The sequence below is a fragment of the Notolepis coatsorum genome (genome assembly GCF_963971535.1).
Source record: "Notolepis coatsorum genome assembly, chromosome: 13".
Taxonomy (NCBI): Eukaryota; Metazoa; Chordata; class Actinopteri; order Aulopiformes; family Paralepididae; genus Notolepis; species Notolepis coatsorum.
The window spans coordinates 94976778-95002041 of record NC_140177.1 but is presented as its reverse complement, the minus strand read 5'-3'; the positions used below and the strand labels follow the sequence as shown (position 1 = coordinate 95002041).

The 25264-nt window shown below is 42.1% G+C and overlaps 1 protein-coding gene across 1 annotated transcript in view; it reads left to right on the top strand.

Annotated features, from left to right (window-relative positions):
* Positions 1–565: 565 nt before the first annotated feature.
* LOC311239439 (cadherin-18-like) overlaps positions 566–25264 on the top strand; it is a gene marked incomplete at both ends in the record, with an annotated part of 794617 nt that continues 769918 nt past the window's right edge. The window contains 2 exon segments of the mRNA XM_084327744.1: positions 566–897; positions 1291–1501. Of these exon segments, the coding sequence (XP_084183870.1) occupies positions 566–897; positions 1291–1501 (543 nt within the window).

Genomic DNA, 25264 nt, shown 5'->3' with positions numbered 1-25264 from the left:
GATATATGATACAACTCTAAACCATGGACCATAGGATGATATACTACGACCTGGCCTAATTTGGACTGGCAATTGTGAGATAACCTGAAGATTCTTACATTCTGAGCAGAAAAAAAAACTGAACAGACTTAGTAATGGATGTTGGAATGATGTTGGGAGAAAGAGGAAAACTGTAATTTTCCTAGGAGTGTCCGATGAGGGAACATTAACACGACTCGTGATGCTCTTGCAACAAGCAGTGTGACATGGATACTTTCATTGAGGAGAAAAACAGTCATTTTCTAAGGAGCATCCAGCGCGGAAACGTCCAACAACAACAAAAAAGACAACAAGAAGTGTGACATGGAGATTTCCATTATTTCAAGAGGAAAGCCACACAAAGGGATTACATTGGGCCACGCTCTGTGAGGGTTCGGTCCTACCCTGCATTGTCAGAGGGGTGTAACAGCACAAGTGTGTCTCTGTCTGTCTGTATGTATGCGTGTGTGTTAGTGGGTGCACACCCACACAAATACAGCACAGCGGAGGAGAGAGAGAAAAGCTATTTCCAGATATTTTCTCTACAATGAGAGTTCCGGCCGGTGCGGCTGTAGTTTCCTGTCTTTATCCTCTGGTCGTCAGCTTGTGTGTCATCGTCCAGAGCAGCCATGGGTCCCTCGCCCAGCCTGACCCCAGCCCCAACCCTGACCCCAGCCTCAACCCTAACCCAAGGCACGATTCCTTGCCTAGACCCAGCCCCGACACCCTCCGAAGCTCCAACCCCGGCCTCAGGCGTAAGCCTCAGCTGCAGCCTAGCCCCAACACAAGCTCCTCTGCAGCTTCCAAGCTTGGGGTCAACCCCAATACAAGCCCCAAGCTCTCATCTCTCTCCCGGCCCGTCCCTAACCCCACCCCCAGGCCCAGGCTGCAATCTCTACCCAAATTCGATCTTAATTCTAGGCCTGGGTCAATGTCTAAGTCGAGCCCTAAACAGCTATCTGGAAACAGCCCCAATAACCCTATGCCATCCTCATTATCTAACTCCAACCCCTCTCTATTATCCAACCCAAAACCCAATTCTAAACCAAGGCTTGCATCACTGTCTCAGCCCTGGCCTTCCTCACTGTCCAGCTCCAAGGTAGTAGCCAATTTTGAGATATCTTCCTCATCCAACCCAAATCCAAACCCTAAATTTCCATCACTTTCCAACCTCAAGCCCAGTGCATTATCCAGCCCAAACCCTGACTCCAGCCCCAATGGCAGATCCTTGCCACAATCCAACCCTAACCCTAAATCCAATTCCAAATTCAGACCGACCTCGCAGTCCAGTAAGCCAAGCTCTAATCTGAACCCCAAGCTCTCCGGTCCAAACTCTAGGACCTCTGTCCGGGTCCAGAGAAATGGGACCAAAGGGCTGGACATGGATAGAGATTCCCACCACCGGCCCAAGAGGGGATGGATCTGGAACCAGTTCTTTGTCTTGGAGGAACACATTGGACCAGAGACCCAGTACGTCGGCAAGGTACAGTAACTTAACATTACTGTATTTCAACTGAATGACTGTATTTCTCCATTATAGTATCATAGATACTAAGCATTCTTGCATAGCTTGCAAAGTGTCATTCCTATGAGCTGCCACGAGGGGCAGAGTGGCTTACTGTGAGTGAGTGAGTGAGTGAGTGAGTGAGTGAGTGAGTGAGTGAGTGAGTGAGTGAGTGAGTGAGTGAGTGAGTGAGTTCAGCGACTTCGGGTCATTGAGAAGCACTATATAAATAAAATTAATTATTATTATTATTATTATTATTATTATTATTGAGTGAGTGAGTGCGTGAGTGAGTGTCGGCCTGACTGACTGTGTGGGTGAATGAGTCTGTCTATGAGATTGCTTATAACTCTTAGAGGAGGTCTAATTTTTTCAACTGTGAGATATTTACTTTTGCAACAAAACGTGTCAACTGCCACTCCTTCTAAATCAGAACCAGACTCTATGGGCTGAGTATGCTATACATGAATATGAACATGAATATGAATATGTCTAAGATTAAATGACAAAGGACTGTGAACATAGCCTACGGAAAGACCAAAACCAACAATGCTACTTACAAGTATGGTCCATCCAGCCAACACCAAATTGTAGCTCATATCCAGAACTCCATTAGTTAAAAAATGGTTAAAACAAGTCAACAATGCAATTCTATGACTTCTGGATACAAGCTATAATCTGGTGTTGGCTGGACTTGTAAGTAGAAGAAACACATGGTTGGTCTTTACGTAGACTATGTTGACAATAACAAGAAAATAGGTTATGTACAATGTACATTACAAATATACATTACATACCACCACCACACTGTCATCAAACATATACATTACATACTGTACATATCACACTATCTTAAATACATATTCTACATACAATTCGTACATTCTGCAGTAGATTAACAAGGGCATAGATGGTATGAGCATAAGTGCAGGGTGCTTCTGAGTAGACAGTATACAACAAGTTCAAAGTACAAGCAGCAGTGCAAGTGTAATGAGGTTGAAACCTTGCAGTGGTAGCATCTTGGTGTAAACTCACTCCTAAGTTAAATACCCCCACTTCACTACCTGAACTGGATCCTTTTCAGATTGTGCAATGGATAAGACCACGGTACACATACGTGTACGTAATTTGTTGACTCTGATTATATGGTTGAGCCCAGCTCTCCAGCTGGGGTCGCTGTGAAGTGGAGTGAGTTTAGAGGGGCGAGTGTAACAAGGTTGAAACCTTGCGATGGTAGCCCACTCTGTGCTCACTCCTAAATTAAATACCCCCCACTTCACCACCTGAATTGGATCCATTGTAGGTGGCGGAATGGATAAGACTGTGGTATTTAACATACGTGGTCACATGGTGCTGGTCTTTGCCTCACAGGCACAGTAATAATGAGTAAGTACTCAGGCAGAACTTCTTTGTCAGTTGTCTCAGTGCAGGCAGGGAAATATTTCCAGATAATGGCTTCTACTTCACTTGACACCAATGACACATTCAATAAAGCACAATCCATCTGACTCTCAAATCCCCGTTTTCGACCTGCTTATCTTGAATTCTAAAAGTGAACCATCAGTTAAATAATATAGGTCCCTATGCTTTGTTATTACACAGCTTCATTGAATACATAATTAACATTATTTATTTATTAGTTATTTATGAATAATGACCGCTGTGGACATCAATGGGCTTTTCTTTAAATGTATGTTGCTACAGCAACGGTTGCAGTTCTGCCTGGGTTTATTTTGCAGTCATGTACCGTACGCTGTTCATTATCCTTTTCTTAACATAAGTTGCTCATTCGTTCCTCTAGTAGGTACTTAATCATTATTTGTGCCACCTAAAATAGAGTATTATCATTAAAAATTGTTTGCTCATAAAAACAGTACAGTAATGTGTATATAAGTTTCCATAACTATATTCAATGTTCACTTGTTGGAATGATCATTTCCCAACCCACTCATTCGTGAATGATGAATCCACCCTCATTAGTGAATACATTGGGCAGTATAATGACAATACATTTTAATCTAATTGAATTTAATATGCGTGGGCTTGCTCCTTTCTTGGTATTTCATTCCAGCATGTGAGATAGATACAATAACACTGTATTACTATTTTTATTTCCAACATGTTTTGCCAGCTCATTAATTTTAAAAGTGATACATATTACACATTGTCTTGTAAGCCCCTACAATCTCACATTTGAGATTATAATACTGGCCATTCAAATCTATAGTGGTTTTGCACAAAAAGGAATGGAAATTGGAATGCCCATTATTCAATGGTTGCTATATGTTGATATATGAGAAATGTATAGACACAAATCTAATAAATTAGAGTTTTATTACTGGATATTGTCACAGTGGAACAGTAATACTATGCTTTTCCAACGTTGTACCTACTCCACCACTGCACAGAAGTTAGGCATTTTCTTTCAAAAATGGTTACAGGCAGCCATGTTGGAAGAAATATAACTTTTACTGCAAAGCCCCTTGCAGGTAGAATTCTAAGATATAATTCTGAGAAAGAATTCAAGGTTGAATGCTTAGCTTATGTTATTTCACCTCTATACATTGTAATGGCAACTTCATTTTTATATACAGTAGATTGATTACAGTAATTATACAGTGTCTGATAAACCTGTAAAACCTGTATCTTCAAACCTTACTGTTTGTTTTCAAAGCTGTGCATGGTACTGAGCCCTGCTCATCCCCTCCAGGTCCCTTAGATCTCATATAATGGCCTTTTGTCTATCCCTAGGTCGAGATTGGTGTCATGAGGGTGATTGTGAATTTGCTGTGAGTGCCCCATCTTTGTGGAGCAAATGGCCAGAGAGCACATTAGGTCTGCAGATTCCACCGGCACTCTTAAAACACATTTAAAAAAACGTATTTCTTTGACTTGGCCTTTCTTGCCTTTGATAGTTTCTTTTAAACTCTCCCGTCTCTATGATTATATATAGCCTAGTCATTTCATTTTCTATCTCCATTCTCAGTTTCGTCTTGTTTCTTTGTGCATTACATGGCTGTAATTAAGGTGCTATATACATAATAATTGACTGATGGCAGTTTTTCCTATTGAAAGCCAAGCATTTTTTTTAAGTCTACAGTGTGTTTAGCATGGGTTTCATGGGTATCATGAAACATATATCACACACAGGAGTTAGAGTGGTCGTCTGGTAATCGGAAGGTTTCCGGTTTGATTCCGGCTCCTCCCAGGCAGGGTGTTGAAGTGTTCTTGAGCAAGACATTTAACCATGAACAGGTTGGCACCTTGCATGGTTGCCTCCACTGTCAGTATGTGAATGTGTGAGTGAATGGGTGAATGTGAGGCATAAGTTGTAAAGCGCTTTGGATAAAAGCACTATACAAATCCAGTCCATTTATAACTGCCCTCAACTCAACTAAATACATTGCTACATTATAGGGTCGTATGAAATTATTAATTTAGGGTCGTATGATGATTCAAGTGAAAACATCAACATGTAGTGGACACTTACATGGGCAGTGAGGACTGGACAGAATTCACTAGGTGTAGGCAGCTATGCTGCCTCTTTAAGGACACAGGATTGTGGGTATGTTGGTTGGCCATATTAATTCTGTGTTTTGGTATTGTGGTGTTCGACACAATGAAAATGAAATGATGCATGTGTTGTTCTGATTTGTTGTTTGTTTGTTGTTTTTATTCCACGTGATTCTGCCTGATTTACTCACTGTACGGCAGCAGACCCTTGCAGATTCATTCAGGTGCTTGTTTATACTTGTGAGTACAACTTGGTTAATGTGATCACATTTTAGGTTGTGAGGACTAGATTATCGGGTTAAGGCTAGGTTTCGGGGTTAGGGTATACAATGTCCTCACAAGCATAATAAAACAAGTGTGTGTATTTTGGAGGTAAAATGGATGGTCACGGTCTGCCCGTAAAATATCCTGATACAGCCTCTAACGACCAAACACTATTCCCTATCCCTACTGAGCCTTATTTGAGATGCTGTTTATTTGTCTACCGTAACGAGCAGGGTTTTCCCCCATGCCGTGCCTGAAACAGTACACTGTTGGGGTTCCAACACTCATTCCACAATTGGCATTAGATCCCCACAGCGCACCGCTGCCACCAAACTCGCAGAGCAATTTCATACCCGGTTTATATACAGGACCAGATATCTTTTTCTGTGAACTGAAAAAGAAAAAAGAAATACACAGATTTGGTTCGCCTCCTGCAAATGGCTTCTTTGAAATGGAGGTTTATGGCAATTTCTCTGCAGGAGGGAGCCATTTGTGGAGCTCGTTCAGAGGAACAATCAAGGAGGAAATATGCATAAGCTTATTATCCACTACAACCTGTTTGGAGGAATGTGTGTGTGTGTGGATCTGAGGGAGGCCTTCAGAGCCGTTCTCTGTGCTGTGGGGGGAAAACCTTGAAGCTTGTTTGTGTGTTGGTTGGATAGAGAGGTTTATACAAGCCATCAGACCTTGGCCCTGTATGATGCAAGCACAGAAAGATATACCCCGGGTGTACTGTATGATTCAAATCAAGTGAGAAGGAACCAACTGAATTCATCTAAGAGTGTGTATCGAAGTCGTGCAGCAGCTACCTTGCAATGCTCCCAAGTCGATTTGCAGGGGATATTTTAAGACATTCAGCTGTGAACACACACACACACACACACACACACACACACACACACACACACACACACACAATACACACACAAGCATGCACACACACACACACACGCACACCCTTATCTCAAAATGAATACAGTACATTCAGTTGAAGTAGTGCTTTGCTTGCTGTAATGTTTCTATAGAGAGCAATTCAGCATCGATCTGCATGTGTTCTGTAGACCTTGAATTCTGTGCAGTGGGTTGACGAGCATGTTCCGAAAGCAATCAGAAATGTGTCAAGTGTGATTCTTCAGACAAAATGGAACAAACAAAACCAAAGAAATAAGTATAAGTCATTATTTATCATCAGATTAACAGACACACACACACACACATGCGATGGGCGACCCACAGGAACACACACACACACACACACACACACACACACACACACACACACACACACACACACACACACACACACACACACACAGTCGCTGACGAAATGTTCTCTGCACTTCCCAACCCGTCGTCCTTCCCCCTAAGGGCAGCCGGGAGCAGACGAGGGCTGCAGCAAGCGCCGCGCCCGGGGACCAATCCAAGTGCTCCTGTCCGTCTTCGTCAGGGACGCGACAGCATTAGCAATCTGTTGTGCATGTTTTTCCATTGGGTTTATCTTATCGGGAGGGAAACTCTTGCGAGCACGGGGAGAACATGCAAACTCCACATAGAAAGGCCTGGGAGATACCCCAACTGGGTAACTGGCAACACGGCAACCTGGTCCCAAAGCGGGAATCGAACCCACAACCTTCTAGCTGTGAGGCGACAGTGTTAACCACTACACCACCGTCTAAACATCTGCTTTGAGTCAAATTTGAAGTTTAACTACAGCTTGAATTAATATCGAGGATGGATGGATGGATAGAAAGACGCATATATTCCCCTGTGACCACCATCATCACTTGAGGGCTTTTAGCTTGTAAGTGGTGCTTCACGTCGCTCACTTTGGTCTGAAAGGTGAGATCTGTTTTCACAGAGCATGCGACTTTGACGCCATTCAACACTCAGTAGTTGTTTTCCGTGTTCTCTTTTCATCCCGTGACCCACCTGGCTTAATGCTGGGGACCCAGGTGTGGGTCATGACCCATTGTTTGAAAACCACTTGTGTAGGAGAAACACTTTCATTTCTCCCTCAGCACTCATGTTTTTTTGTTTGTTTTTCTCTTCTTCTTCACAGAGACACTGTGAAGCTACTTTATCAATAAGTAAAAACAAATAGAACACCATACTGTACAGTGAACCAGTTACCAGTGTTGCAGTGAAATCACAGGGGAAATATTCTCCACTTTCCAATATTAATGCTATTGAACTCCTCTCAGTGCCACGCTGAAGTCTCTTTGGTCGCGCCGGCACACTAGCACACAACATGTACTACTTGACATTGGTGGGATTGTAAAAGAGACTACCCACAGCTATAGGCTACAGATGGTTGTGTATGACTAACATGAATAAAATATTCTACATTTAGATCTCTCCTTGTCTGCACTGCTAGAGTAGGGAACAGCTTGGGCCCAAAATGATTTCGAGTCAGCTATTGAAATTAGCAAAACACGACATAACAATAGCATAATAAACGTGGGCCCGCTTAGAATGTTTGTGTTGTCAAGTATGAAAAGGTCAATACGCCTCGGCCTGGACGAGTGCTTCTCGACTGGTTCAGTGAGGCCCACTTGGTGTGCAGTGGAGTGAACTAGCTCCAGAGATTTAGCTCAAAGTAAAGAAAAATTACTACATTCACTTAATTAAAATACAATGTAATGAGCTTCTAATTAAAGTTGTACATCCCAAGTTAATCAAATTTGGGCAGAGTCCAGTGGGGCATGCTGTTTTCTGGCCCTCTTTTATAATATAACATAAGAGTGGAATGTTTTAAACACAGCTTAGTCAGTCTGCACTAAGAGGACAATATGGTGGCCTAAAAGCCTAATGTCTGGTGCAGTATAGTATAATTATGTCTGGTATATTATTGGACTGAATGATTGGAATGCCAAATTTTCCCCTTTATGTTAGAAGATACGATAGTTGCTATGCAAAATAAATACCAAAGAAATGGTTGCTATGTGTTTATTACTGGATTATAAATCAGAGTGGAACAGTAACATCATGTCTTTCCACTATCTTTCCAACTCTACTGTCTACCACAGTGCACAGAAATTCTGCATTTTCTTAACTTAAGAAAGTGGTTAAAAATTATTGCAGGCAGCCATGTTAGAAGAGAGAGAACTACACAAACATTGTGTGCTAGGCCTCTGCAAGGGTTTGTGTGACATTTTCAAGCATTCTATTCTGTGAACTGTGGGATTTAATTGTTATGGTGAAGTGTGACCCAGCATCAAAACTCACTGGTCTGACCCTGCATCTACAGTATACTGTATAATGCACTGTAGACATGGCCTGAGGCATTATCTAGCCGGCTGCTACTGTAGTAGCAGAGACGATGAGGAACCAAGATGTGAAACTCCCTAGCTACTTGCTTCACCAGCTCTGGGAAAATAAGCAGACCTTGGACTATTTGATTGAGCAACAGATTTGCCATTTTAAACTTGGCATTTTTTATTTTTTTTGGGGGGATTTTTGTTATATGTTGGGTGCATACTGATGTTTATTTCACCTTTTTTGATGATTTACAAATGAGAGCTAGGCTAATTGACATTCCGGATATTTAAGTAGCTAATTGCTATTGCACTAAGTCAGTTTTGCTAATGATGTGAATGACGTCATTCCAGTCTCTTTGCTAATAGTAGTACTACAAAGAAAATGCTTGACGACGTGCTTAGGAGTTTGGCTTGTGGATTGTGGTTTGATTGGGAGTTAGGAGTCTGCTCATGGCCAGTGATTTGGACTTAGGAGTCTGGCTCATGGCTGGTGATTTGGAGTTACTGTAGGAGTCTGGCTCATGGCTGGTGATCATGGCTTAGCGTCTTTGAGCATTTGGAAAAGCGCTATATAAATCCGATGTATTATTATTATGGCTGGTGATTTGGAGTCAAAATGCAGAATATATGACCCACCGATTCTTATATGTCAACGCAAATCCACACTTCATCTTGCTGAAAGAGAATGTGGAGGTAGGGGAGAACGGGGATAGTTGTCACACTTTTTACTCTAGTGTGAATTGCTCATCATCAAAACATCTTTCAATAGTCATTCCAACATTAAATTGAAGCTTAAGATGTTGGCTTGAAATGTGTATCCCTCACTGGCGTAACTCTCTCTCAATGTGTGCCGGGGACAGATTTGGGGGCGTGGCGAGTGACGTCGATGGGGGGATGAATGAATGAATGAATGAATGAATGAATGAAAACTTTATTTAACAGATTGCAGAATGGGTACAATACAGTACGGCTCAATACATACAATTGTTAAGGGGATGCAGACCTGAGAAAGACGTTTGTCTTGTTTCCATCAGGGTCCCCCATTTTCAATTCATATAGACATATATGACATACATGACATACAGATAGTCAGTACTGCTACATCTATACATTTATGACATACCAGATTTGCAAATACAGTACTTTTTGTGATACAGAAGGAGTCAAGAAAAGGGAGTATATACATTTGACGTAGAAACTGTACATTGGAGGAGGTTGGGTGGGGGGGGTTGGGTACATTGGGATATTGACAACCATACTGGGTCATTTACATTGGAGGTGGTTGGGGGGGGGGGGGGGGGCGGGGGGCACACTGTATAAACAAGTAACACTGTACATTGAGGGGGGGGGAGGAGACACTGTACAAACAAACACAATTGTACATTGAACTATTGACAAAACCATACTAGGTAAATTACTGTACATTGGAGGGGGTTGGGTTAGGATATTTACAGGGGCCAGTGTTGAATTGCAGTCTCCCGTAGGTTAGGGGGTTAGGGCCCGTAGCCGCATTTCTGCAGACCCCTCTCTGATTGGTTGAACTCTATTTCTGCAGACCCCTCTCTGATTGGTTGAGCGAAGCCCCTCTCTGATTGGTTGAGCGTGCGCATGCGCATGAGCCGCGACAAGCTCCTCCAGAAACTCCTCCAGAAACTCCGTTAAGCTCCAGAGAGAGAGGCTGAAAACCCACAGTTCTTGCCCGACGGATGGGAGCGAATCCCGGATCCGAGGTTTCTGATGACTACCCCCAAAACACGGAGGTCGCGAACGCAATTTATACGCATGGAAGTATTGATTACGCCATAACGAATCATTAAAAAAATATACCGTTAACTGGAATATGTTGTGTGTGCCTTTCTGAATATGATTTGGGAGGGTTATAATAGAAGAAAGACAGTGTAAACAATATAACGTTATGTGAATAAACCGCGAAATAATAACTAATTCCTTGGTCAATAGAAGTCTCTGTGATACTTTCTGAATATGATTTGGGAGGGTTATAATAGAAGAAAGACAGTGTAAACAATATAACGTTATGTGAATAAACCGCGAAATAATAACTAATTCCTTGGTCAATAGAAGTCTCTGTGATACTTTCTGAATATGATTTGGGAGGGTTATAATAGAAGAAAGACAGTGTAAACAATATAACGTTATGTGAATAAACCGCGAAATAATAACTAATTCCTTGGTCAATAGAAGTCTCTGTGATACTTTCTGAATATGATTTGGGAGGGTTATAATAGAAGAAAGACAGTGTAAACAATATGTTTGACGTATTTTAACACACACCTAGGCTGACGACCCGAGCTATTATTATGCAAAGACAAGTACTTTAGCGAGTGGGTACTTGGCCCTTGCAGGGCAAGAATGCGACCCCCATCTACTGCTCTTTGCATAATAATAGAACAGGTAGTCAGACTCAGCTCTACTGGGCCATCTACTACTCTTTGCATACAGGTAGTCAGACGGGGGGGGGGACATTAACTGCATTCTGAAAAAATGGGGGGGACCCATTGCCACGTCCCCCGTGCCAAATACGCCCCTGGTATCCCTCTCATTTTCCAACGTATTGTAACAAAGAGTTAATCACCTATCAAATACACTCTGACACATTGTGACAACCAACCCCATCATGGGGATGGTTGTCACACACTATGGGGTTGGTTGTCACCATGTGTTTTAATGGGAATAATCTTAAAAAGAAGACAAATTTGAAAGTTTAATTGCATTGACAAGTTGACAAATACATAACTTAATGCATCTTAACATGAACATAAACAGGAAATACATCTTTAGGCCATCCTATATAAAAAAAATAAGAACACAATAAATCGGCCTAACAATAATCAACCAACCCCAAATAAAATGTGACGACCAACCCCAACTGGAATGTCTTGATAGCATCAAGGCTAACAGCCATCTAACAACTAGTTAGCTAGCTAACAACAATCTAAACTATAGCTATCCCTTAACACTTTTTAAGGGTAATAATTGTTTCATTATAAACCAATTGTGTAAAACCCTAGAAGAAAAATACTGAGGAGCGGAATATTTACAAATGGACATGAAAAACACAAAAAGTCCTCTCACCTCAAATTCAGCTGTTTCACGCCAAAGATGACAATGTAGGTGAACTCTGACCCCAATTCTGGACATTTAAATACCAAAGTATGGGAGACCCTCTGGTGGTGAAATATAATGAATGTGACAACCTACCTGTGTGACAACCAGTGATGCCACAGATTACTTGTAAAAAATAATCTGATTACTGATTACTCCTTTAAAAAGTAATCTAGTTACTTTACTGATTACTTGATCAGTAAGTAACTAGGTTACGAAGTCGTCGCCGTCCCCCCTGCTGCTGCCACAACATAAGATGACAACAATGATAAAAATTCAATTGTAATATAAAACATGGTATTATAGTTTGTTACTCTCATGTGTGTGCGGCTGTGTGCATGTGTGTGCGAGCGCACGTCCCATCTCCAATCTAGCTGACTGTACCCTTGGCTCTCTTATCATCAGCATTATGAGATAGTAACTAAATAGTAACGCACAGCCACTTGGAAAAGTAACTGTAATCAGATTACTGGCTTGTAAAAAGTAACAAGTTAGATAACTATTTACTGAAAAAAGTAATCAGATTACAGTAACTAGTTACTTAGTAACTAGATACTGGCATCACTGGTGACAACGTCCCCCGTTCTCCCCTATATGCTGTATGTTGTATACAATGTTTTTGAGTAGCCTACCGTGTTGACTGAACAATGTGCAATTGTGTCCGATTTAATGTAATTTAATGTCTTCATTGCCTGATCATGTCGATTGAGGACTGTGTAGACTCAACTGAATTATGTCCTTATTCCAATGTAATAGAGGCCTTGCACAGAATGTTTGTGTTGTTCTCCTTCTTCCAGTATGGTTGCCTCCATCTTATTTCCGTGTTCTTCTTCTCGTGTTGTACTTTTGTTTGATAAAGCTGCTGTGGAGAATTAGATGGCCATTTCCATGTCAACATTATAATTACAGATGGAGCAAAAAAAAGTGTGTTTTTACAAAGTTGAGGTAAGTTTTCTTTGTCTGTATTTTTTACCAGACTATATACTACAACAATGAAGTAGCTATGCTTGGTGTGTGAAGGCATATTGTGAGTTTGAGCAAATATGAGCAAACATACTGTAGGGAAAATGTCAGGGTAGTATGATGGTAATTTCAGTTTTACCATGGTACTGGTCATTGTAATAATTGTAAAAGCCATGCATGGCACCACATTTGTACTTAAATAATACCATGGTATAATCCAATTTAAACCATGACACTGATGGTAATATGGTATTTCCATTTCTGCTGATTACCATCATCGTAGTGACAAAAAGTTTTTTTTAAATGTCATGATACTTTTTTTAGTAAGGGCTGGGACGCTGTTGCGGCTACTTTAAACATACGATTGGAGGAATGCATCTTGTCTATGGTTAGTATGGTATCTGTGGGCAGATGGAACGCCTGACTGGTCATCACTGATCTGATCTGAGGGGACACGCATCGCGTGACTTATTGACAACAGGCTCTGTGTGAAGGTGAGACTAGAACTCACACTTGAGGGGCACAAGGGAGTGGCTGTGTGCTTGTTGTGCATAATGTGTGTGTGTGTGTGTGTGTGTATAGTATAGAGAGAGAGAGAGAGAGAGAGAGAGAGAGAGAGAGAGAGAGAGAGAGAGAGAGAGAGAGAGAGAGAGAGAGAGAGAGCGAGAGAGAGAGAGAGAGAGAGAGAGAGAGAGAGAGAGAGAGAGAGAGAGAGATTTTTATGGATGGGTTAGGCACTCTTGACCAAGTGGCTGGCTGACTGATTGGGTGTGGAAGAGGCAGATGTGCTTATGGTGCAAAAACCTACACGCAAGGACACACACACACACACAGCTCCCCAAAGGTGCACTGAGTCATTTGTTGTGGGCTGCTGTGACAGCTGAGCTGTGTCTTTTCTCACTAGGATGACACCTTGCATTCTATTGATTGCTATAACAACAATCCATTTAACAAATGACATGGCAACACTTTTCAAACGCACACATAATAGCACACACACAGATGCACAAACAAACAAAAAAACACACTTAAGCAGAGTAGCTCACATTCATACACACATGCAAGAGGAGAGGAGATGAGAGTAGAGGAGGAAGTGATAGGAGAGCAGATGATAGGAAATGAGAGTAGAGTAGAGGAGGAGAGTAGCAGAGGAGATGATGGGTGAGGAGGTTAGAGGAGATGATAGGAGGAGATAAGGAGAGGAGATTCGATTCAAATGTATTATCATTATACAGTATTATACAGTACTGGGGGTGACAGTGGCTCGGGAGGTAGAGCAGTCGTCTGGTAATCCAGAGGTTCCCGGTTCGATTCCCGCTCCTCCCGGGTAGAAGGAACAAAGAAAGGTAGTCCGATTGTCCCAGATGAGGGAAGGGAATGGGTTGGTATGCGTCTGTTATGTTGGAGTAAACATGGTCTAGTGTTTTGTCTCCTCTTGTAGGGCAAGAGACATGTCGGGAGAATTTGGGGAGTACAGTCTTTAGGTTGGAGTGATTGAAATATCCTGAAATAAAGGCTGCCTCTGGGTGTGAGTTCTGTTGTTTGCTAATGGCCCCATGTAGTACCTTTATTGCTAGCTTGGCATTAGCATCAGGATGTATATTATAGGCTGCATTCACAATGGTACAGTAGCTGTACATTCCTGGGCTGGTTGCAAGGTCTGCACTTAATCATGATATATTCAACGTAAGCAGAGCAGTGACTCACATTGGTGGTATTGTTTGTGCACCAAGTTGTGTTTACATAAATGCACAAACCCCCACCTCTGGTTTTTCTGTGTAGAGAGTACGGCCTGGTAGCTCAATAACACTGTCGTGAATCCAGCTATTAAGCCAGGATTCGGTCAAAATCGTGACATTGCAGTCCATAATCCAAAGCTGCAATTCATCCATTTTGTTCACCAGAGACCGGACATTGACGAGGGAGATGCTGGGCAGCGATAGGCGGTGAGGGGTTAGCTTTAGCTTAGCCTGCAGTCCTCCATGAGTACCTCTGTTCCGTTTACGCTCACAGCGGGGGTGAGTTCGACCAGCCGGCCGTGCTGGGTTGGTATTCCCCAGTGTCCGAGCGATCTCATTGGGGAGCTGAAGATTGGAAATAACGTCCAAAAGATATTGTTGGGTGTATGATAAGAAAGCAAGGCAAGCAGGCTTAAAACAAGTAGGTATATTACTGCTAATTTACAAAATAGTGATGGGAGAGGAGAGTAGAAGAGATGAGAGGAGGTTGGAGAGGAGATGATGGAAGAGGAGTCGAGGTATAACAATTTGATTGGACTTTCTGCTTTAAGGTCACGATTCCACTCAATTCTCAATCCCCCCACCCACACAAATGGATGGCTATGCTACTGTTAGAGTACTAAACCTGATTTGCTGTTTAACACTCCCAGCAGGCATGTAGTGTGTCTGCGTGTGTCTGTATAATGTGGGTTATGAACATTCTCTGTGATTCGAGAAGTGGACAGATGGACTTTTCAGTCAGATGGTGTTCTATAACCTGATGCATCAGACGGTTTGTTACACAGAACCATCTGAGGAGTTGTCCTTGGAAAAGGCAGGCACTTTCAAAAAGATACTTGGCAGGAATCTGTCTATCATAACCTAACTTTAACTAATCAGATCAACGAAGCCTGACAAGATGGATTCTCACGTGATCTCGTGAATTCAGCTGCCTTGCAAGGTAAAATGGTCTGTCCATGATGCAGATTAAGCTGCTGTCTGCTGTGTGGTGTCAATAGTTGGTTTCATCCTATCAATTTATTATGAGGTGCTACCAGTGTTGGGAAAGTTCACTTTCTACATGAACTAGTTCAGTTCACAGTTCACAATTTTTAAAATGAACTAGTTCAGTTCATAGTTCATAATTCAAAATTTTGAACTAAAGTTCATGGTTTCAAAAATGAACTAATTTAGTTCTTTTTAGATATATATATTTTTTTTATATAGATTTTTCACGTACAGTTACTTACATTACAAAAACACACATTGGGACAATGGAGGGGGGGGTCCTCCAGTTCATCTCTATGCCATCATCCACACCATAAGCAAGCAAAAACAAAACAAAAAGAAGCAAGCAAAAAGGAAAAGCAAACCATCTCTATACCACATTTGTAAAAATGGAGGCTTATCCTTAATCCAGTTTATCAGAATGCATTTCCGGGCTGAAATAGTTTGAATTATAAAGGGTGTCACCCCTCCTACCCAACCCCCCACCCCCCCGAACCACCTCCAATGTACAGTTTCTATGTCAAATGTATATAGGCCTACTCTCTTTTCTGGACTCTTTTTGTATCACAAACAGTACTGTATTTGCAAATCTGGTATGTCATAAATGTATAGATGTAGCAGTACTGTCTATCTGTATGTCATGTATGTCCTGATTAATTGAAAATGGGGGACCCTGATACAGTACAGCTCAATACATACAATTGTTAAGGGGATGCAGACCAGAGAAAGACTTTCGTCCCCCATTTTCAATTCATGACTGAGCTGTATACTGTACCCATTCTGCAATATGTTAATAAAGTGTTCAATCAATCACTTGGCCCCAGAACCTGGATAAACACTTAGATTCCCAAAAGTAGTGATAGACTGTAGCCTGTAGGTACCCAGGTCTGTTTGACATTTCGAACATAAAGGAGATATTGAACGGCCCATTTTGTTAGTTCTTTTTTCAATACGTTGCTGCAAACTATTATTTGTAAAAAATATTGAACCACACAGACAGCAATCAGAATACTGGCATTTCCATAACGCTTTGCACCGCGCATTCAGTCCACACTGCAGCTTTCATCTCTACAGTATATTTTCAAAAACATGAGGAACAACTTTGCTTGAATTGTCTTTATTATGAAAACTAAAACAGGACGTTTGCATATTCTCAATGTTGCTGTCGACGTCGTCGCGTCGATGTGGGGACTTGCTTCTTCAAACCGGGTGGACAAAGTTTACAGACAAACGTTAGATTGTTTCCGTCTGAGTCAGTACTGACTTTAACGTTAAACTATTTTAAATCCCCAAGCGCCGACATCTAGAGGTAGAGTTCTCTGAGCGAGTGCTGCTCTCGACCTGCTGCTGCGCAGCTCTGGGCTTCTGCGCGCAGATTCCGCTGTTGTTGAACTTGTGATGAGTCTGATGACGTAGCAGGGGGTGTACAGGCGCGTTGCCAGATCGGTTGGTTTTCCACATAATTTTAAAGCCTGTTTACGGTGTGTTTTAACAGGGGTTTCGGCTGAAATACATATGAAATCTGGCACATCTTTGAACGCCGTTATAACAGAGTGCTGAGAATGAACGCACTTTTGAACTCCGTTACACACCGCTGAGAATGAACGCGTTCTCAATTACGTTCATTTAGCGGATAATCAGTACGTTCAGTTCACGTTCGCCCAAAATACGAATGCGTTCATGAACGATCGTTCATTGAACGCGTTCAGGTACATCACTGGGTGCTACCGTTGAGTTGTTAGTCCTTGTCGAGTTGGTAGCTAATAAGCTAGGTCCTTACTTGAGTAATGTTTAGGTAAGAAAGCTTCTTTCAACTCCTACAGGTCGGTTGGTGCGCCTGTACAGCAGAATCAGGAAGCAACGGGGGCAGCGTGAGCCTCCCACGCGTTACTCCTCGCCGCTGAGAGATCGCGCTGTACAGGTGAAAAGATGCGACAGCTGCCTCCTCGTGTACTGGAGGGGACGCGTGTATATTTTCCCTAACGGAGTTGCACTTCTGCGTTCGGTTTTGCGCAATCTGATTGGCCACTGACGTTTTTCTCAGCGCCAATCGCGTTACTCCTAACAATTGCGCCAGCAGGCTGTTACCCTAACCTTAACCAACTAACCCTAACCCTAACCCTAACCTTAACCCTAACCTTAACCAACTAACCCTAACCCTAACCTTAACCCTAACCTTAACCAACCCTAACCCTAACCTTAACCATAACCTTAACCAACTAACCCTAACCTTAACCCTAACCTTAACCAACTTCGAAAGAGAAAGAAAGAAAGCTTAACCAGTTTGTTAGGAGTAACGCTATTGGTGCTGAGAAAAACGTCAGTGGCCAATCAGATCGCGCAAACCGAACGCGGAAGTGCAACTCCGTTAGGGAAAATATACACGCAGAGGGGACACGTGATGCAAGGCTTGGTCCACATTGCAGCCGACCAGTGGGAGGCATGGTCTAACAACGTTCGAGACAGGGGAGGGTAGGATGGGATAATATGAAATTGGGATGGGAGAAAAAAAGTTGATCAAACAAAAGAAAGCTTCTTTCAGATGAAAGTCATGCTGCAGTGTTTTAAAAAGCAATTCACACTGAACTTTAAAGTCCTAAGGGTATATTTTCTGCAAATGATCCTAAAAATAATTCTGCTTTATTTCCAAATTGAGAACACAGGTTAGCATAGAATCAGCTAAGCAAGGTACCTGGTTAGTTAGCTCTTTAGCTAGGTATCTACAGTAGCCTTGGCTAAAACATGTGATACTGATATCAATAAAAGCACTTTCAGTGTACATACATTAGTATTTAGTAATGCATCATGCTGTATATATAATATACATATATTTATTCTTACCGTATATATATATATCCATCTGTCTGTACTATATCTATAGCTGTACATATCCCTTAACTATATATAGCACTTTTATCCAAAGCGCTTTACAATTTGTTACTCACATTTTATCCATTCACTCACACATTCACTCACACACCGACGGCAGAGGCAACCATGCAAGGTGCCAACCTGCTCATCGGGAGCAATTAGGGGTTAAGTGTCTTGCTCAAGGACACATCGACACACTGCCCGGGAGGAGCGGGAATTGAACTGGGAACCTTCGGATTGCCAGACGACTTCTCCTTTTTTTTTTTTTTTTTTTTTTTTTACTTTTTATTATCAAAAATAGTCATATTTTACATGTTATACATTTCAATTATATACATACAATATTATTTCAGAACCAGATATATAACACTGACGAAGGAATATGTAATTCCAAAACATGTTTCAGGCTGCCATTAAATTTTTAACCTGAGAGTGCTGGTCTGGCTTCACTGCTTCTTTTATATAATACTTAATGGGACTTCAGCACCCAGTGTCGTATCTTGAGAGCGCGGTCTAACTTGACATTAGAACCAGATCCTTCCCTTCCCCATACAAAACAAGAAAACCACTATCCAAAACAAAACTCTACTTGACCTCTCTCCATCCTTATACATTTCCCGCTGTCAATAAACCATTTCTCAAACATTTCTTTACTCATATATTTTCCAGACAGTTTTTTTTTTTTTTTTTTATATATTGGTCTTTTTCCCCCTCCATTTTCCTCCGATTTTCTCCCATCCCAATGTTAGTCGTATGCCAATTCCCAGTCCCTTCCTGGTTGCTGCGCTTTACCCCCCACAGTCAGATCATTTGGGAGAGTGGAGGCTACCACGTGCTTCCTCCGACACACGTCCAGCCAATCACCGCTTCTTTTCACCTGGCAGCGCGGATTCTCATTGAGAGGGCGTAGCGTGTGGGAGGACCACACTATCCCCCTCACGTCCAATCCGCGCTTAGCAGGCGCCCCGACCGAACTGTAGGAGTCGCTGTTTACAACGACCCGGACCCACCCCCCAGTGCAGACGGCCAGCCAAGCTGGTGATTTTCCAGACAGTTTTAGATCTTTTTTCATCATGCTTTTAAACAAAGGCCACACCTCCACCTTCTTTTGATCAAAAAAAGCTATCCTTCTTCTGTACACAATAGCATATCTAGCATGGCTCAATACATAATTCATCAAGTTTTTCTCCTCCTTTTTCCCATCAAAAAAACCAAACAAAAACCTCTTTTTCCAATCCAGCCCATTCTCCCTCCCCTCTCCCCAGTTCACCCCCAGGCCCTCTTTCAGCCTTGTATGAAACACCTGCAGACCATCGCATTCCATAAACATATGCATAAAAGATTCATCTTTGTCGTTGCACACATCACATACCCTACTTATACTATTATCAATATGACTTAACACCGTTTTTGTGTACATCCTATTGTGTTTCAACATAAAATCATTATGTTCACACTCTATACTATTAAACTTTATATCTACATTGCCCCAAATAGTCCCTCCCACCAGCCCCGGAAAGACCCTCTCCCAAACCTGCTCTGACGCTGGTATCTTCTTTTCCTTCAAGACAAAAAATCTATATATTTCTTTACTTTTTACACTACCTATATCTTTCTGCTTCTCTCCCCTCCCTACCTTCAACTCTGGCAGTCCACATCTTTTATTTGTCCCACACTCATTATCTATTCTCTCTCTCCACTCTCTTGGCAACGCACTTTTAATTTTTTCAAAACCAGAAGAAACTGATGCATAGCTGTATTCCTCCTCCAATTCTATCACTGTGTCATATAAAGCCCGTACCGGGAGGAAGCCCGGAACAAACTCATACACACAATCCTTCACTTGTCTTATTCCTGCTCTCCAAAAAACTTTATTATACAAAACACTCTCATTAATACTTACTTTAGGGTTTAGAAATACAGGTTGGTTAAAAACCATTTCTAACTCTGTACATAAGTATTCTACATTGGGCAAGAACTCGGCCCACGCCTGCAGTACCTCCCTATACAAACCAGGTATCCCCTCTGTCATGGGCAGTTTAAACCCCATGAACAGACCATTGTCCCCACACTTGCCTATCTTCTCTACACACTCTCTGAAAAAAAACTTCCAGCCATACTCTGTACTATCACACAAGTACTTCTGTACACACTTTATCCTTACAGTTTTTCTTCTTACCTTAAAATCAAACAAATTTAAACCACCTTCACTGCACTTACCTATCAGAGTCTTGTGCGCTATTTTAGCCATCTTCCCTTCCCACAGGAAATCTTTTACTACTCCATTCACAGCATTTTCTACTGTCTCTGGCATGTCCAACACACTTAAAGCATACATTAATTCTGACATTAATAAGCTATTTACTATAATTAACTTGCCTTTTAGCTTCAAACACCTCTGTTTCCAATACTGAAGCATCTGTCTTATTTTATTTACTATACCTGTCCACGTTAAATCCCTCTCTCTACTATCATTCACCCCTATCCATATCCCCAAAATTTTGATGTGCTCCTCCGCCATTTTAAAAGGGAAAACACATTTATCTATATTCAAATTACCTATACATAATAATTCCGACTTATCCACATTTATCTTAGCCCCTGATGCTCTACCATACACCCTCAGACACTCCATTATTCTATTTACACTGTCAATATTCCTTACTGTGAAGGTAGTATCATCCGCATACTGGTGCACCAGACTCACCCCCCCATTTGGTATTTTAATTCCTACAATTTCCTTTATACTTTTAACATATGTTGCAAGTGGCTCTGCAGAAATTGTGTACAGCAAAGCTGAAAGTGGACACCCCTGCCTCACAGACCGTTCTAAAGTAAAGACATCTGTGATACACCCATTGCACTTTACACAACTCTTTGCATCAGTATACAAAAGTTTTACCCATTTTATAATTCTTTCACCAAAACCAAAAGTATTCATTGTTTTCAATAAGAACTCATGTTCCACACGATCAAAAGCTTTGTTTAGGTCTACACTTAACAAAGCACATTCTTCATCCCTACCTGTTACATATTTTATCACATCTTTTATCGTTCTGATAGTTTCAGATATGTCTCTTCCAGGTATACTGTAGGCTTGCGTCGGTGCTATTATGCTCCCAATCACCCTTTTTATTCTATTAGCCAAGATCTTTGTCAACACCTTATAATCTCCGTTCAACAAACTTATTGGCCTGAAATTCTCTAACCTAGTTTTGCTGCCTTTGTTTTTAAATAACAAAGTCAAAACTCCAGTAGTCATTCCTTCCGCACACACACTGTTTCTTTCCATTTCTTTATATACATTCAATAATATTGGTGCCAGCAGATCAACAAAAGTTTTATAAAACTCTCCAGACAATCCATCTAGCCCCGGACTTTTTTTGATCTGCAGGCCATGAATTGCCTCTCTCACCTCCTTCTCAGTTATTTCTCCATCACACATATTCTTATCACTTTCCTCCAGCCTCATTTTCATGGTATTTAACACAATATTTACACACTCATTATCAACCCCTTCACTCTTGTATAGTTTCCTATAAAAAGACTCTACAGTATCCAAAACACCAACAAGATCATTCATTTTTTCACCTTCTTCATTTTCAATTTCTCTTATATATGTTTTCCTTTGCTTATTTTTTTCCAACCTTAAAAAGAAAGAGGTACACCTCTCTCCCTCAAAAGCATATTTAGCTTTGCTCCTTATAATTGCTCCCATACATTTTTTCCTCTCACTTGATTCCCACCTAGCCTCAAGCTCAAGGTACTTCTCTATATTGTGATCTGGATTAATTTTTAATCTTCTCCTCCTCTCTTGTCAACATTTCTCTTAATTTCCATTCCTCTTTTTTCTTTTTATAATTCCGCGCTTTAGTATATCTTATACTTATTTTCTTTATATTAGCTTTCACATTACCCCACCACACACCCACATTATCTTTATATATTTGGTTTTCCTTCTCTGCACATATATATTTCTTTATCTTTCTCTGATACTCTTCCTCTTTTAGCACCACTATATTCAAGCACCACACCCCCCCTCCTCTCATCTGCACTTCATACCCCAACTCCAAGCATATAGCTGCATGGTCACTTAAATAATTAAATTTGTGCTCTATATTTAAAATGTACTTCTGTACACTTCTTTTTGCAAGGCATAAGTCTATTCTACTCTGCCTCAGTACACCCATCACCAATTGCTTTCTAGTGTATCCAATTTTACCTGCATTCTCTTCTCTCCAAACATCCACCATATCAGTTTCTGCCATTATCACTCATGTGCACCCTCAAACCCTCAAAAAACACTTTCCTCTCCTTTTCCGTATTTGGAGCATAAATACTACATAATTTATACGTAATATCATTAAACACAAAATCAATTATCAACACTCTCCCCTCAGTATCTTCATGTATTTTCCTTACATTATTAACAACACCTTTTTTCAATAATATAGCTACCCCACACGATCTCTCTGCTCCATTACTCACATATATTTCATCATTCCATTTCTTTTTTACTTCATTCATTACATTTTCTGTCCACCATGTTTCTTGTAAAACTATTATTTCTGCTTTATAGGTCATAAAAAGTTCCTCCATTTTCCCTACTCTTCTCAAACCATTTGCATTTAGTGAAACAATATTTAGTGTAGCACACATGACAGAAAATGTAATAAGAATGATCACATTCATTTATTTCGTCCTTTTCTCGTCTTTTCTTGCCCGCGCCCACCCCATGTCCTCGGATGAGCTCTCTTTAGCCTGTTTATATTTGACACACTCAAATCCAATATCTGTATTGTATGTTTGAAAAAAAACTCTATTTTCTTTGCATTTCTTAACCCATTTATATTAATAGAAGTAACTGTAATTGTAGAACACATGACAGCAAATGTGATGAGGTTTATTATATACACCATTATCATCTTTTTCTCCCTTTCCTCCCTTTTTTCCCCCCTTTTTTCCCCCCTTTAGGTGCTTCTTTTGTTTTTCTTTTCAAAAGGTTTATTGCCTCCCTACTTATATCCATTTCACAGCTTGACTCACCCGACAGTGAACCATCTGTTTCTGGGATTTCAGATGATGCCGCCAGCTCCATCACCTGTTTCTCTCCTTCAATCTCCAACTCTGTAGGTCTCTTCTCTTCACTGCCCCCAGGTGCATCAGAGGTATTCCCCTGGTTCGCCCGTGGCTCAGCCCTTTTTTTCTTTTTTCTTTTCCCTCGAGTCCCTGAGCCACTCCCGAACCAGGTTTCCCCTCCGTGCCCTTCTGCCCCCCCGATACATAGCCATCAAGGCTGTCATTGATCTCGCAGCCGACGCTCCTTCCGCGCATCTCCGCCGCCCGTCCACCTCTCCCACTTCTCTTCTGCCCCGCCGGTAAAACAGTCTGCCATTCTGCTGTTCCTCCACTCCCGTCTGAATTCCCCTCGTCACTCCGCCATTCTGCCCGCTGCTCGCCGTCACCCCTCTGCTGTCTCTCCTCCAGCCCTGCCAGCTCTGCGTCGATGCCTCTCCACGCCGCCTCCGCCGCACCGCTCTTCTTCTGCTCCGCCGCACCCGCACCGTCTGCCACCACCACGCCGCTTCCTCTCGGCTCTGCTGCCCCGTCAGCTGCTGCCGCGTCTCTCGCTCCGTCTGCCACCACCACGCCGCTTTCTCTCCTCTCCACACCTCCCGGCACCTCCTCATCGCTCTCACCCTGCCCAGTTGTTGTCGGGGTGGAGATCTCAGCGATCGCTCTCTCCAGGATATCGAAGACGTTGAACGCGGTCTCCTCTCCACTCTCCCTCTCCCTCTGCTTCGCCGTCAGCTCCCGACTGTCCCCCGTCCCGTCCAACGACTCCGTCTCACCCTCCTCCTCTCGACCTCCCTCAGTGGTCTGCATTGGCTCCTCCGCATCGCTGTCCTCCTTTTCTCCGTTCTCCTTCTTTCCGTTCTCCTTCTCTCCGTTCTCCTTCTCTCCATTCTCGTCCTCCGCCCCTCCTCTCTCCGTCTCCGTGGCTCCATCTGTCCCACCAGTCTCAGTGTCCTCTCCACGTCTCGCCCAGCCACCTTTCGCGAAGCCGCACCTGCATTCTCCATCCTCTGGACACACGCGACATTTCTCCCTTTCCTTACATTCGCGTGCATAATGACCCTGCTTTTTGCATTTATAGCATCTAAAGTCCGGACAGTCCCGTAGCACATGACCTGGCCGAACACACAACCGACACACGCGCAGCTGCTTATCGTGTATTACTCGGAAGTGATCCGTGCCCTGCAGCGTCTCGAACTTCACTGAGTACGGCAATGATTTCACAGTGTCTGTAAACTTCACCTTCATGTATCTCGTTCCATCCACCACATCTGTCCCTTGCCACATTTTTCTTTTTATCGGCGAAATTGCCCTTACTCCCCACTGAACCAATTTGTCCATGATTTCAGCATCGGTAATATAAACTGGTAGTGACAGAAAAGACACTATCATCTCATCATCTACTATCTCACGCGCCATTAAACGGTTGTTTTTGACTTTTATTCCATCCATGACTTTTGTCTTTATTTCCAGACTCTTTAACGTGATCTCATACTTCTTTGGCGTCTTATACCTGCAGCCCATCACCACCCCACACTGTGCTCTTATCGCCCTCAACATCTCCATCATTGTTACCCGTTCATCACCCTCTATATCTATCTCCACAGTGAGTTTTTTCTCATATATCAATTCCGTTCTTGTGTCTGTTTGCCTGGGAAGCCGTCCGCCATTCAGTCTGTCAACATCCATTATATCTGTCCGTTTACAATTGACTTACCGAAAGAAAGCCTCTCGGCACACAAACAATTTAATTTCCCCCAAACAGCACAAAGCTGCCGGGGGGAAACGAACACAATTAACAAAGTAGAAAAAAACAATAAATTCACTTACCATGGATAACTAGATACTTAATTTCTGTGTAACTCTCCACTCTCAAAAACACTGCTTCTCTCTCACTGCACACACTCAACTCAGCTGCTCTCAATCACCACTGATGACCAGGCGACTGC